This window comes from Passer domesticus, chromosome 1, assembly GCF_036417665.1.
Source record: "Passer domesticus isolate bPasDom1 chromosome 1, bPasDom1.hap1, whole genome shotgun sequence".
Classification (NCBI taxonomy): domain Eukaryota; kingdom Metazoa; phylum Chordata; class Aves; order Passeriformes; family Passeridae; genus Passer; species Passer domesticus.
The window spans coordinates 24168369-24181690 of NC_087474.1; the positions used below are offsets into that span (position 1 = coordinate 24168369).

At 41.3% G+C, this 13322-nt stretch overlaps 1 protein-coding gene across 3 annotated transcripts in view; it reads right to left on the reverse strand.

Moving 5' to 3' along the window:
* Positions 1–1320, reverse strand: part of SLC25A13 (solute carrier family 25 member 13) — a 98140-nt gene extending 96820 nt beyond the window's left edge. Inside the window, exon 1 of one of the 3 annotated variants that reach the window (XM_064410646.1) lies at positions 1219–1320. In XM_064410646.1, coding sequence (XP_064266716.1) covers positions 1219–1230 — 12 coding nt within the window. In that variant the 5' untranslated portion in view covers positions 1231–1320. The remainder of the gene's footprint in view (positions 1–1218) is intronic. The other 2 variants (XM_064410635.1, XM_064410627.1) reach the window with 2 other exon arrangements.
* Between the last annotated feature and the right edge of the window lie 12002 nt (positions 1321–13322).

A 13322-nucleotide genomic window follows, 5' to 3' on the forward strand; every position in this document is an offset into this window, starting at 1 on the left:
ATTGCTCAATCCACTAAAAGAGCATGCAGTTCAGATAACCTACACTCTTACTGAGAAAGGCGCTGACCAAAGCAACTATCATATCCTAGCTGAAATACAGGAGCACACAACTCCAGCCACACTGAGCCGTGCTTTGAGTTGTTTGGGGAAGATTTGTTTCCTGATTTTTCCTCGTTGTAAGTTTCATCACTGACTTCAGTAAAAGGACATGGAGTAATTTCTTTTTGAAGTGTCAGTATTCAAATATGAAACCTAAAGAAAGTAGTAAGTTTTGAAACACCAACATTACATCTAATTTTATCTCCCTTTAGATATGGCCTTGATCCAGCTAATGGCTAATTTCTTTCCTGGGATGGGAGTATATTGAGTGACTAAATTACTGGGTGATTAAATTACGTATTTTAATTTGTTTATCCTTCTGATGAGTAAAAAAGCCTAAACAGCAGGTATCCACCTGACAGGACAGCACTGAGAAGTAAAAAATCACTGGAAATGATAACCAGATAGGAAACAGAAGGTCAAAAAGGTGCATGGAGAAAATGGGAGAAAAAGCAGGAAGGGACTCTCGTGCTAAGGCCTGCAAGCGGGGCAGGGCCAACATCTGCGCCCACTCCGGGACCGGCCAGCCGCCGTGCCGAGAGCCCGCTGCATCCTGCCGTGCCTGCAGCTGCGTGTGTCGCATGTGGCACACGTGTGTGCGTGTATCTGTAAGCATCCGCACACTGTGTAACAAGCGGCGCGGCGGGGCTCTCACTGAGGCACCACTGGGCCCAAATGCGCTTGGCGGAGCCGCGGCCGGGCCAGGGCACGGGTGCCCGGGGCGCAGCGCGGGGCCTCGCCGGGGAGAGCGACTCCGGCCCCGACACCGGCACCGGCATCGACACCGGCCCTGGCCCCGGCCCCGGGCGCGGGAGGCGCCGTGCAGTGTCATTCACGCCGACGATGCGCTGCAAGGGGAGCTCAGGCCCGCTGCTCCCAGCGCGGGCAGCTGCGGATGCTCGCCGCGCTGGCACACAGCCCCGCCGGCCGGGGGCCGCCCGCTGCCCACCCCCCGCTCCCCGGGGCCGCCGGCGAGCGGCCGCCGAGCCGCGAGGAGGAGGAGGAGGAGGCGCCACCTCGGGTTTCCTCAAGGACAGGCCCGAGGTCAAACCCGGCAAGCGCCCCGCCGCGGCCCCTTCCCCGCCGCCGCCCGCCCGCCCGCCGGCGGCGGTGCCTTACCTTGGCAGCCATGCTGTGCCCGGCGCGGCCACCCCTTCCCGTCCCTTCCCTTCCTCCGCTCCCCTCCCTTCCGACCGCGGCACGCAGCTTCCCCGCCTGCGCAGCAGCCCGCCAGCGCCGGCCGTCAGCGCTCGCTCGCACAGGCGAGGATGGGGCGCCGCCCCCGCCCGGCCCCGCCGCGGCCCCGTGATCGCCCGGCACGGTCCGGAGCGGCCCTGCGGGCTGCGGGCTGCGCGCCGGGCGAGGCGGCGGGACGTGCGGCCTCGGGCGGAACGCCGGCCTTGCGGGGCGAGCACCGCCTCATCCCTGCGAAGGGCCCGGTTGCCCTCCTGGCTGCTCCGCGGTCACGGCTGCTGGCCCAGCGGGCGCACGGGCGCTCCGAGCTCTGGGGGCCCTGCAGCCTCTCCGCCCGCCGGGGACGGTGACCGTGTCACCGGCTGGTGACTCGCTCTCTGACCCCGCGGAATGCCCCGGCGCGTTCGGAGGACACCGGGGTGCCAACACCTTCGCATCAAACCCTGCTGCCCTGCCCAGCGCTGTTTTCTTCCCCTCAAGACAAGCTGCTGTTCGAGGGATGTTTCATCCAGTTGCAGCACCCCCGGCCATCATTCTGGGGTGTCCCAAGAACGAGCTGTGCCTTCAAACCAAATTTTGTCAATGCCGTGCTAGTTTCTAAGTCAGCAGGAAGGTGACACACAAGCAGCCCGCCGCAGTCCAGGGCTGGAGCCGAGACGAGCACAAGCGTGGCCCGCCGGGCCTCACGGCTGCCTGGCACAGCCTGCCCGGGCATGCTGGGCAGCGCACCTCGGGGGATGCCGGCCTGTGCCTGCCTCCGGGGCCATCGTCAGGCTGCCAGTGCCGCTCGGGCTCGTCCGGCGCTTCTGAGGGGATTTTCGGATAGACTGGGATTGGTAATGGAGGCAGGGAGCTTGCCACGTGCGTGTAACTAAAAGGTTGCTTGCAAGAACAGCTGCAGGGCAAGTTTTCGAGTTAATAATGATGTATCAAGTTAGTCATAGCTTTGAGGTAGATATTTCAGCACTTTCCCTTAAACTGAGTTGTGTAAAGATGCTAAAAAGACAAAGGATCTCTGAGACAACTACTGCATTACAAACCAAAAACAATTAACTCTTTGATTGCTATTAGTTGTCCTAGAGAGAGACAGTAGAGGAATGATAAGTATTCCTAAATGCATATTCACCTTAGAAAAGGTGAAGGTGATTTCTCTTCATCTTAGAGAAATTGTAAGGATTTGTAAACATATCTGTACTTGCCCACTATAAATCTGTGAAGAATATCTCTTTTTATGTTTTCAATCCAATGAATTAACTACTTCCAGTGTTTGAGCAAACTGTAGTCTCCCCTGTGCCCCTTGGAAGTTTCTCCCATCACCTGTGGGGCACAGCAGCAGATATACCCCCCTTCTCAGCAGTCTCCTAGTTCTCAGTTTTTTGTAAAAACCTCCCACTTGCTGGATTCTCTTCCTTTTCTGCTTGCTCCACATATGTGTGCCCATTGCGTGATCTCAGCTGTTCTGTCTCAGCACAACCTTTCTCTTCTTGCTGCATCTCCCTGACCTAGAAAATAGCAGTTAGATCAAAGAAGACTTGAAGCTTTCCTCCAACCCCACTTTTTCAACAAACACAAAAAACAGACTATGTAGTGCTTATCTGCAAACTAGATAAGTAAATACTGTCACCTTGTCATAAATGAATAGATAATAGCAGTCCATTTATAAACAATAGAAAACAATCTTCGATTATTTTAATGATACCACTAAGAAGAGAAAAATTATGTAGAGAAAATAGCATAACAATTGTCTTATAATACAAATACTATGTTCTGTGTATATTCATAAGTCAGGATATTTAAATGTGATCTTGAAAGTCAGTCCTATTACAAAAACAGGCTTCAACAGCATTTTTTTCAATTTAAGACTGCTAAGAAAATTACTAGAATTCTCATGTTATACTGATACATGGTCTTGAGCTAATTGCCAAGAAAAAGCACAACTCAAAAAACTGCCTATGTTTCAGGTAGACTGGTGGTGAAATTCAGAGGGGTGAGTGAAGAAGAATGATCCTGGAAAGCCTTTTTCAACTGCTCCCTAAATGAAACAGCACCTGACCTCTTTTAACACTTAGAATCATGGAATCATGGAATGGTTTGCTTTGGAAGGGATCTCTGAAGGTCATCTAATCGCAGTCCTCTGCAGTGAATAGAGATGCCTTCAATCAGACCAGTTTATTCAGTTTATTCGAGATCAGGTTGGATAGGAAATCTACCCATCTGCTTATCTACTGGTCTTGAATATTTCCAGGGATGGGGCATCTACCACTTCTCTGGGCAACCTGTTCCAGTGTTTCAAAAAATGCCCTTTATTTAGTCTAAATCTGCTTCGTTTCCCATCCTTCAAGAGTTCCAGGCACCTCAAGATCTGAGCATACCTTCAGCACTACCTGGCTCCTGACAAGACTGGAAGGTCACTGCCTCGCTTGCAAGAAAACCTGAGCTTGGCCTCACAGGTCTCTGATGATGACCAACATGCACATACAGGCCCAAGTTCCTTATCTTCATACAAAAGGCAGTGAAGGCTAATAATGTTCATATTTTAGATGATAAGCAATATGACTGTAGTGGACTACAGCACTCTCCTTGGCCATATAATTAGCTTGTTTTCAAAGTCCTCTGTTGATTGAGGTTAGATTCAGGCCCATGTGTCATGCTTATTTCAGTATGTTTTAACCACAAAGCGTTAGACTGCTCTGGGGAAGAGAGGAGGAACATTTTTCATTCTTTCTAGTGAAGACATTTGATTGTGAGAGGAGAATCCAAGATCAGCTGGACTGGAGAGAAACATGACTCTTTTATATGGTACAATGCAATAAGAGGAGGGTGAAGTTGTGAGTCAGTTTTCATTACAAAGCATACAAATATTTAGAGAAGTCAGGACATTATGTGTCTCCAGCAAATGTTTTTTTCTTTTCTGTGTTTTACATGTAATACAAAACAGAGCACACAGTGATTTCAAGGCTTCCTTCTACAATAAGAAACAGCCTAGGGTTAGCTCCTTCCTGTGCTCTCTTCTGATAGGGCATCTTGAATGTGTTTGTATGCATGAGGATGGGTTTTGCAGGAAGGGCTGCAGTTTGTTTCCAAGAGAAGTCACAACCAAGTATCTGGACACTGTCCTTGAGGTGCAAAATTAGACTTTGATAGTTTTCATGTAGAAGACAGAATGAGAGCTGATTCACTGCTTGATGTTTTGACCATGAGGGTATTGTATAGCAGGGCAATGTACCTCGAGAGACACATCTGATCTTTGCTGAGCTTATTAATGATTACCCTGGAGAGACCAACAGCCTGGGGCTCATGATTTTTTAGACTTGTTAAACGGCTGCTAAAGGACTAACATTTACCTATTGACAGTGTAAGACAGAGCTCAGTGTGCTGGCTGTTTTGGATCTTATTCATTACTCTTTCTATTACTACTTTGCAAGTTCAGCAAACTGTTTCTATGATTTCTCTTACAGTGTTCTGGGTTCCCCAAATGTAGTCATTGCAGTATGTAGCTTAAAGGCAAATAAATATCTTCTTGGATCTAGAAAGGTTTGAGAGCATCTGGGAAGGTCTGGAGAGGACTGGATCTGGAAAAATCAGTCTGTAAAGACCTGGATTGCTAACTATCTTGGTGAATAGCTGAGATAAAGCAAAGACTGACCCAATGCCCTCAAATCTGTTTTGCTATCCAAATTACTGAGCTGTTTTCCTCAGTATACCTTCTCTCTGCCTCACAACACAGAAACTGTCTTCCAAATGTCTCCTTCTGTGTTATATTGTATGTTCAGCCACATGGATATTTTCCTGTATGCTAACAGCCATAAAACTGCACCAAGTGCATCTTCCTACAAGTACAGCTGATAGTCAAAAAAACCAATGGGCCTCAATCCTAGTGGGAATGCTAAAAGGAAATGAACACAAAGTTTTCCTGAGCACGTCTTGTTTCTTCAAACTCTTTATTGACCTCTCTCCTTCAGTGAAGTCTTAAGGAAAGGCACAAAGCAGTATTCCCTTCCTTAGGTCAAGGGTTTGGTGTGGATTTTTTGTTCCCTCTGTGGGTTTTTTATTTTGTTTTGTACTTCATAAAGGGTGTTTGGCTGATGTGAGTTAGCACATCAGTTTTAATGACTCTTTGCCAAGAATTTGTGCTTGCACAGTAGGCCTAACCCTGAGAATTTCTCTAATAAAATATGACTCACTCTGAATGAATCATTCACAATTCTTCTGTTTGAAGGATATTCACTACAGATCACGATTTCCTCAAATGTATTTGCTGTTTTTCTGCTTATTTTATAACATTGTCTAATAATTTTCAATGTTTCTTTTTTTTCTGTTTAACTTTTAAGTCACACATATGCTTAATTTAAACCCTGTTGTTTATTTGTGATTTTTGAGAAGGTTAGTCAAACATGGTCTTATTTCCTTTCTTAAAACAAGATTTTCAAGTACTTTCACATATATGTCTAGAATTCATTGTCTATCAGTGTTTCTGCCAATGAAAAAACAAACTGGTCATTTAAATAGTTCAAGGAAAAGTAAATATAAAAGCAGCATGTCGAAGTATGAATAATTAATTTAAAAATCCATACAAATGGTACTATATTTTCACAGCTTTACTATTTCAAAATCCAACACTATCTCCCAGTGTGTGTCACGTCTGCCAGGAGGGTGGCATTCACAAAGTTGGAAGGAGAAGCTATGATTCAGTCTTACAGCTGATAATGGCATTTACACAGACATTGCTGTAAAAATGAAACAGCTGAAGGTGCTTTACCAAAGCTATGGTTTAGAAATGCATCTGAAATAACTAAAGAAACACTGCTGCTGATGATGAGTAAGGGGTTAATTCTTCTCTTGGTGTAAATCAGCATAGGTGGTAGATTTGTACTGATTTACATTGGTAAAGCCCAAAAGATAGAGGGGATATAGGACAAACGAAAGATGCTATATTTATTTCATAAGTGAAAAAATGCTTCATAACTCAGGCACATTATTGGCATGAATAAGTTATGAAAAATCTTCACAGCCAAAAGAACATAATCATCCTTCATGTATAACAGATTTGTTTATTCTGTAAAGATTCATTTCAGTTGATTAATTATCAGTATCTGCTGATGGTGGAGGTAACAAGCCATCTCTGATGAGAGAATCATTTTAGGACATGCTCAGAATATTTTATCACCTAGTGCAAGTTGTATATGCTTAGAATATTTATCATACCATGTACTAATAGTATCACATTTTATAAGCTAAGTACTGAATGTAAATTATATTGTAGATGTAGGAGTTATCTATATTTTTCTTGGGTTTTTTTTTTTAAAGAGGGATATAAAAAAATAAAGCCCAGTAACAGTTGTGTTTGCATGTCAAGTGCTGAACTGTTCTGCTGCATTAAATCATTGTTATTCTAGACAGTAAAAATTTGCATAAGTGCAGATGGCAGCTCCTAACAATACCATCAGAATTGTTTCACCATACACCAAATCTAACCAGTGCCATGTACATTGCACACTCACTAGCCATTATTCACAGATGGAAGTGAACAAGATGGAGATTTATCAAGAGGTAAATTACCTTCTTTTTTCTGCAATTTTATTTATTACCTAAACTAAATTGCAACTCCAAGTTAAAATACCAAAAGAGGGATTAGATCATCTCAATACTGAAGCATTTATGAAGAGGGAAAAATTATAATATATCTGTCAATCACTGCAAAATAAAAAGCAAAAGCAGATCAGATTTTTAATATGTTATAATAATTTGCTATTTATGAAGCTAACCTTAGTCACCAAAATACCTAAAATATAAAGTATTATTCCTAACAAGATAGGTTGACATCTGTTTCTAAATCCATTGAATAGACACACTAGTTCAATCAGAATTTACTCAAACAGAACAGACTAGGCATAATTTAACAACATTTGTGGGTCTTTAAAGTGTAGATACAAATATCTGTGCAAACTGAACTTGCATTGTGTGCAAGAGGTCAGGTGGAGTTTGATTAGTCAAGACTTTGCAGAAAGTAACAGAACCTCTGCAGAGTTTTATATCTCTGAAGCACTGAGTTTCTCTTAGCTTCAACAAACTTACATATTTGAAAATACAAACATTTGGTCATCTTGAAATTCAATGTTTTCTTTCAATCTCCAGCCACAATCCATAATTTTATATTTTCCATGGAGATAAAACAATTATTAAGTATTAATGCATATTTCCAAAGGACCCACTGTGACCTAGTCTTTTCCCACAAGCTGAAGAAAGATGGTCTGGCTCAAAGTCCTTTAGAGCCAAGTGGAGCTTTTTTGTTAGTTTCAGTGCTTGGCTTAAAGTCGAAGACTATCACCTACCTCGGTATTTACAGCTCCCTGTTATCAGCATATGCCAGCTTCTGGTATTTGTTTTGTTAAAACGAGATGGATTGAGGCAAAAGTTCAAAAGGTTTTTAATTACTTACAAGATTGGAATCACTGATAGCAAGTGTTTTTATCTAGGGAAGATGGTAACTTCTAATTATTTGGAGTACTTGTTTTTAATTTCATTACCAAGAAATGCAGGTCACAGTGCTTTTGTATGCATCTGGTCAAAAGTCAGCTGGCATCCAGTTTCAACCAGGCCCAAGAAAACAGTAGCACTCTCAGAGGAATTATATTCCTCCACAGCAACCTGATAAAGAATAAAGATTTCTTATTGCTTCCACTGAAGCACTGACTGCGCTGTAGCTTCATCTCTTTAATATCAAAGAATCCCTACCAAAAGAGGCACTAGGAAAGCCCAACTGCAGGGGAAGACATCAGCTCAGCTACTTATCTCTTTAAGATTCTTCTTCCAGAAGAATCCACAGGAGATGAGACTTTCTAGGTTGCTCTGCTCACATAGCTGCTTTCTTGGTAGATAGTTTCTGTCCCCTCTTCTCTTTTAATTTTGTTTGCTGTTGTTTTCAGTTTGGTTGGAGCCAGCCTTGGTGAGGTGGGAAGGAACCATTTGGATCTGCGGTTTCATGAAGTAGACAAGGTATTTCTCAGGATGAGTTATGTGATCAGTGGTGACTCAGTAAAAATGAGTTGTGCAGCTCTTGTGGTTTTGTGTCTCAGAGCTTTTCTAGCCAGATGTCCACACTTTACATATCAGAAGGAGATTTTCAGGGCTTTCAAGTAAGCTCCTAGAAGTTTAACTGAGGCAGATGTTTTAGTTGTTTAGTCCACTATTTCTGTCGTGTAGTTAGCAAGGTTTAAACAACAGATACAGAAAATTCCCTGATATGCTTGCTGAAATCTGTAGGAAAATTCCCATCTGAGATTAGGATTTATCCTCTGTTAGATTCTGTGGGTGGATAGAGGTGTGTGAGGCAGAAAAAGATTAATCTTTTTTCTCTTTTTCCACTGCTTCTACTACAGCAACAGAGCTAATCACATATGAGTCAGCAAAGTGTCCTTTTCCAGAGAGAGAAAAGAAAACCTGAAAAGAGGAAAAAATTGTTCATCTCTGCTGTGGTGAGGAGAAACACTTTGTCATGAGCTGCTTTCTTGTTTATATTAGTACAGAGTGACTTAAAGTGCACATCACTGAAATGTTCATCACCTGGTGAGGGAATCCATTACTTTAGCCTTCTGCAGCAGCATCAGAGAAGTAGTCATAAAATGCACTCAAGGCCTATGTATTTTCCTCTTTTTCTAGACTATCCCTGTCAGTGCAGAGCATATACAATCACTGTAAGACTCATTACTGGATTCAGCCAGATAAATCAAATAGGTAAAGTGTATTTATTGAGAGAATACATGCACCTTTTACTCCCAAGATTTGATTACCTTTCTTGAATCCTCAGCCACAAATCAGATGCTAAGGTGATAACCAGCACTGGACATGTACAGGTTGGTTGTTCTTCTATTAGGGACTTGCACTTTTTTTTAGTGAGAATCCACTCACTTTCCTTTGGCCTGTTTGAAACTGGGATTTATGAGATCCACGCAGAAGTTCAATCTAAAAAGCATTTGGAACTTCAGAAGAGTTTTGATGACTGCTTCATATTATGGCTTATTGGGGGAATTGTGTCTTTAAGAGATGCCTAAAGGAGCCCGTTAGTATTGTTATATTGTTTGGAAATTGATATAGAATAGCATTTTGCAGCAGCAACTCTTATAGTGGATGAGACACGTCAGTCAGACTTCTTGACTCTGGGCGATTGCAAAATACAATACTTATCTCCCACTCTGTCAATCTTGTATTGGTTCCCAAGTATGTCCTAGGTATATAGTGGAGAGTTTGGTCCTGGTTTATTTGCTTTTAAAAGCTAAGCAAACTAACTACAGCCTTCTCTGTATTTTCTTGTTGTACTTGATATCAAGTAGGAGATCCATGTCCTGCAAAACTTGGGCATGAGTAGAAATGACTTTCAGCTCCAGAGCATGTGTCCTTTAAATTCTGGAAGGCCTGAGTTTGCTGACCTGCAGTGCCTGTTGCAGAGCCTGTTGTTAAGTGCATTTTTGGACAGGAACTGAGGAGATGAGTTCTGATCAGTTTTCATGGCAGTGTCTATCTCACTTTGCATTGACACATTTTTAGTGAAACTTAGCAAATCATACCTTTTGAGAGTCTTGGTCCCAGTCAGAGCTTTTCCTCTGGAGGAAAATCATTCTATGAGTGATTATGGAGAAACAAGCTCAGCCTAAGCATCTGATACCACTTTCTGTTTCAGGGAGAAACTTTAGATTCTTAGGTCACTGTAGCTGTTATCACTGTAGCTGAGCTTTCAGATTCCTTTCAGGCAGATCTTCTATATTCTTGCTACTAAAATCAAAGATACTCACTTTGGTGCCAGGGAGTTTGAAATGCTTGTGTAAATCATTAACATGAACCATTTATTCTGACCACAGCTACATGGTCTAAAGTTGATATATGGAATCTGTTAATCATTACTCATCAACTACTTGCTGCATATCAGAAGGTGATTCCAAAAGCTCCTGCCAACTTTTCAGAGGTCAGTACCTCGAGTTCCTTTGCTTAACTAACCTGCATTCAGCTTTTGTAAGTGATCCTGAAATGCCTAGTCAGTTTTTTTTTTGTAACCTGTGACACCTCAAGAGAAATCCTAACTTCTCTCTGTCAGATACATGAAAAATGGTGAAACACTTGGAATGTTATTCCAAAGCTGGTTTTTTGCTTTTTCCCTCAATAGAGTCAGGAGGTACTACAACCCTAGAGAAGCCACCGTGTGTGGTTCTGCAAGTTTCAGGGGCAGGAATTGGCATTCCAGCAAGGACTTTGAACAAATTTTCACACAGTGTGACTTGTACTTTGGTACATGACAGACAGTGAAAGCATCAGAAATATCTGCAGAAATGCTGGTGCATCTCAGTTGCTTGGTGTCTGCTGATTTTATTTATTCCTAACTCATTATGCTGTGGTGCAGGAAATATCCTGGTCTTTCCCCAGCAGCTACTCATGAACCTCCTTATCTGGCCAATTTTCTTTCTCTTCATGATCCCCCTTTCATTCTTTCTGCCACCGAGCAGCCTTGCTCAGTCTGACTTTTTTTCTAATGTGGGTACTTGCAACCTCATTCTTTTTCAGTTCACTAGTTTTCCTTTCCTAGCCCAGTGCTTGAAGTCCTTTACCGTTGTGTCTAAGACTTTTCAATGGCTGCTCTTCCTCTGCCTGTTTTCTTACTTCAAACTCTGCTTCTGTAACCCAGCACATCATTTCTGACTTGTTTCTCTTGTGCCTTAATTGAGCCATTTTATCCTCTTTTGTGCAGTGAAGCAGAAAAGAAATTCCCTAATTGTAGTTTGGATCGAAAGTGTTGCATTATCCAACAACATCAAAGAGTAGCCTTTCTATGGAAATGTGGGGAGCCAACATCCTTCAGTTGCTGACTCAATGTAAAACAAATATTTAAAGAATTTCAGTACCACCCCTCAGCAAACCATTACTGTGAATCTGTAGACGTTTCCAAATTTTCCAAAGTTTTTATATTGTCCAAATTAGATAATTTTACTGGCATGCAGTAATAAAAAGGCACATCCCCAATAGAATTATTAGCTGTCTATTAGTTTTTATCTGTCTGTTCCAGAATAGGGTGAATGCCACAAACAACTATCTGAAAAGAGGTTCAGCATTGAAAACACATACTTTGCATCTTGTTCTTCAGAATGACTGCATCAGTTTTGCTCAGATTTTCAAAAAAAGTTACTGTGGGCCAACCAGCTCCATGGAATATTATGGCCCAGTGTGATAGGTTATCTGTAGGCAAATGAAAAACCTTATAATAGAAAATGCTGAAAAAAAACTTTATATGTTTTTTCTAATTGTATGATGAATAAGTTATTTGTGTAATCTCACTTTTTCTTTATTACATTCTTTTCTTTTTTGAGACAGAATGGAAGTAGCTGTAGTTAGAAATAGTAGAACAGCAGCGAAATAACTGTGATTGCTTGTTGTATTGAAGTACTAGATGAGATATTCAACTTGCTTTAAAGAAAATGGCAGGTTATAAAAAAATAGCTCAGATTAAATGCACTGTTTTTTGTCAGAATTAAAATGCTTTGTATGTTCAGTCTTCTAGAAAGGTAAATGACTGTACAGAATATATATAGAAAGTCTTAATATTCATTGAAATAATCATTGATCAGACACTGTAAAGCCTCAAACAGAGGTGTGTTAGTCCTTAGAGAACAACAGAAAATTACAACAGATTAAGAATATTTACTTTGGCAAGACAGAACTAAAGTTTCTGGAGGAAAATGCTTTTTGACACTGTTGTAGAAATAATCATGTAACAGTAGAAAGCATTCCAACTAGAAATGGGATTTATACAAACCACTGATTTCTTTGTTGTCTTTTGCTTCAGCTAGTACCCAGTTTTACTCCTGTAGCTATTCTTTAATTTGGAACTAATTGCAGATGTAGGGTGAAAGTGAGTTACAAATTTATATTTGCAAATACAAAAGAAATAACAAATTACACTACTGAAGAAAATAAAGACATTTACTTAAATACAACTTTTGATGTTAAAGTTAGGATTCCCAGCTTTAAAAAGAAAATCTTACAAATTGCAGATATTATTTCAACAGTCATGTTTTGGCAGTATTCTGTAGAAATACATTGTTTCTTAATAATTTTCTGATCATCATGAGGAATGAAATAAGGGATTTTGTGCCTCATTATGATCAGTACCCTTAAATATAATGTTTTATAGAAGAGTGTGGTGCACTCCTGAATTTGGAAGTTAGTGTTAATAAAGATCACAGATCCCACCTTTCGGTTTGCACAGTTCTTTTGCTGAATAAGTAAAAAATAATAGATTGCATTGACTATATACACCGTTCATTTTTAATGGGAAGTGAAGGTTTTATGCGCTGCAGTGTATTCTTATAGTTCTTCAGAGTGGAAGTTACATACATATGATTGCTTTCATCTGATGCCTGGAAGATATTCGGACTTCAGGTTGCAGTAGTCATGCTGGGTTAGCTGGAAGTTGAGGGAAAAGGTTTTTGATAGATGCAGAATAAAAAACTAGTTAAAGGCTACTGCTGTTGAAGAACAAAGTTAGGCTAAGAATAAACCAAAGGCTGAACTGAAAGGTTTGATTTTTTAAATTACAGATTAATTTATTCTAAATTCTTAATGTTCACTACTTCTCAAGAAACAAACCATAACAGTGCTCCAGTTTTATTCTAAAGTTGTCATTAACTGTAAATCCTATTTCTCATTGAAACAAAGCAAATACAAAAAATAATATTCCATTACAGAGATGTATTGGTAGTTCTGAGAAATTCAATTTGTCTTCAGTGTATCCCATTTTGTAAAGGACCACTTTTCAAGAAGAATATTCCTGAAAACTTGTCATTTTCTTATTAATGTTTTTTCAATCCTTTCTGCACTGTTATGACATTTTTAAGCTTCAGTGTTGTTTTCCAAGGGAAGTTATTTCCATCGCCTGAGCAAGTGAACTGTGCAAAACAGGCCACGAAGCAGGAAAAGGAGAGCGTCTGAAGGAAAACAACCACAACTATGAGCAACAATTGCAGTGAATGAACCAGGGGAGTCTG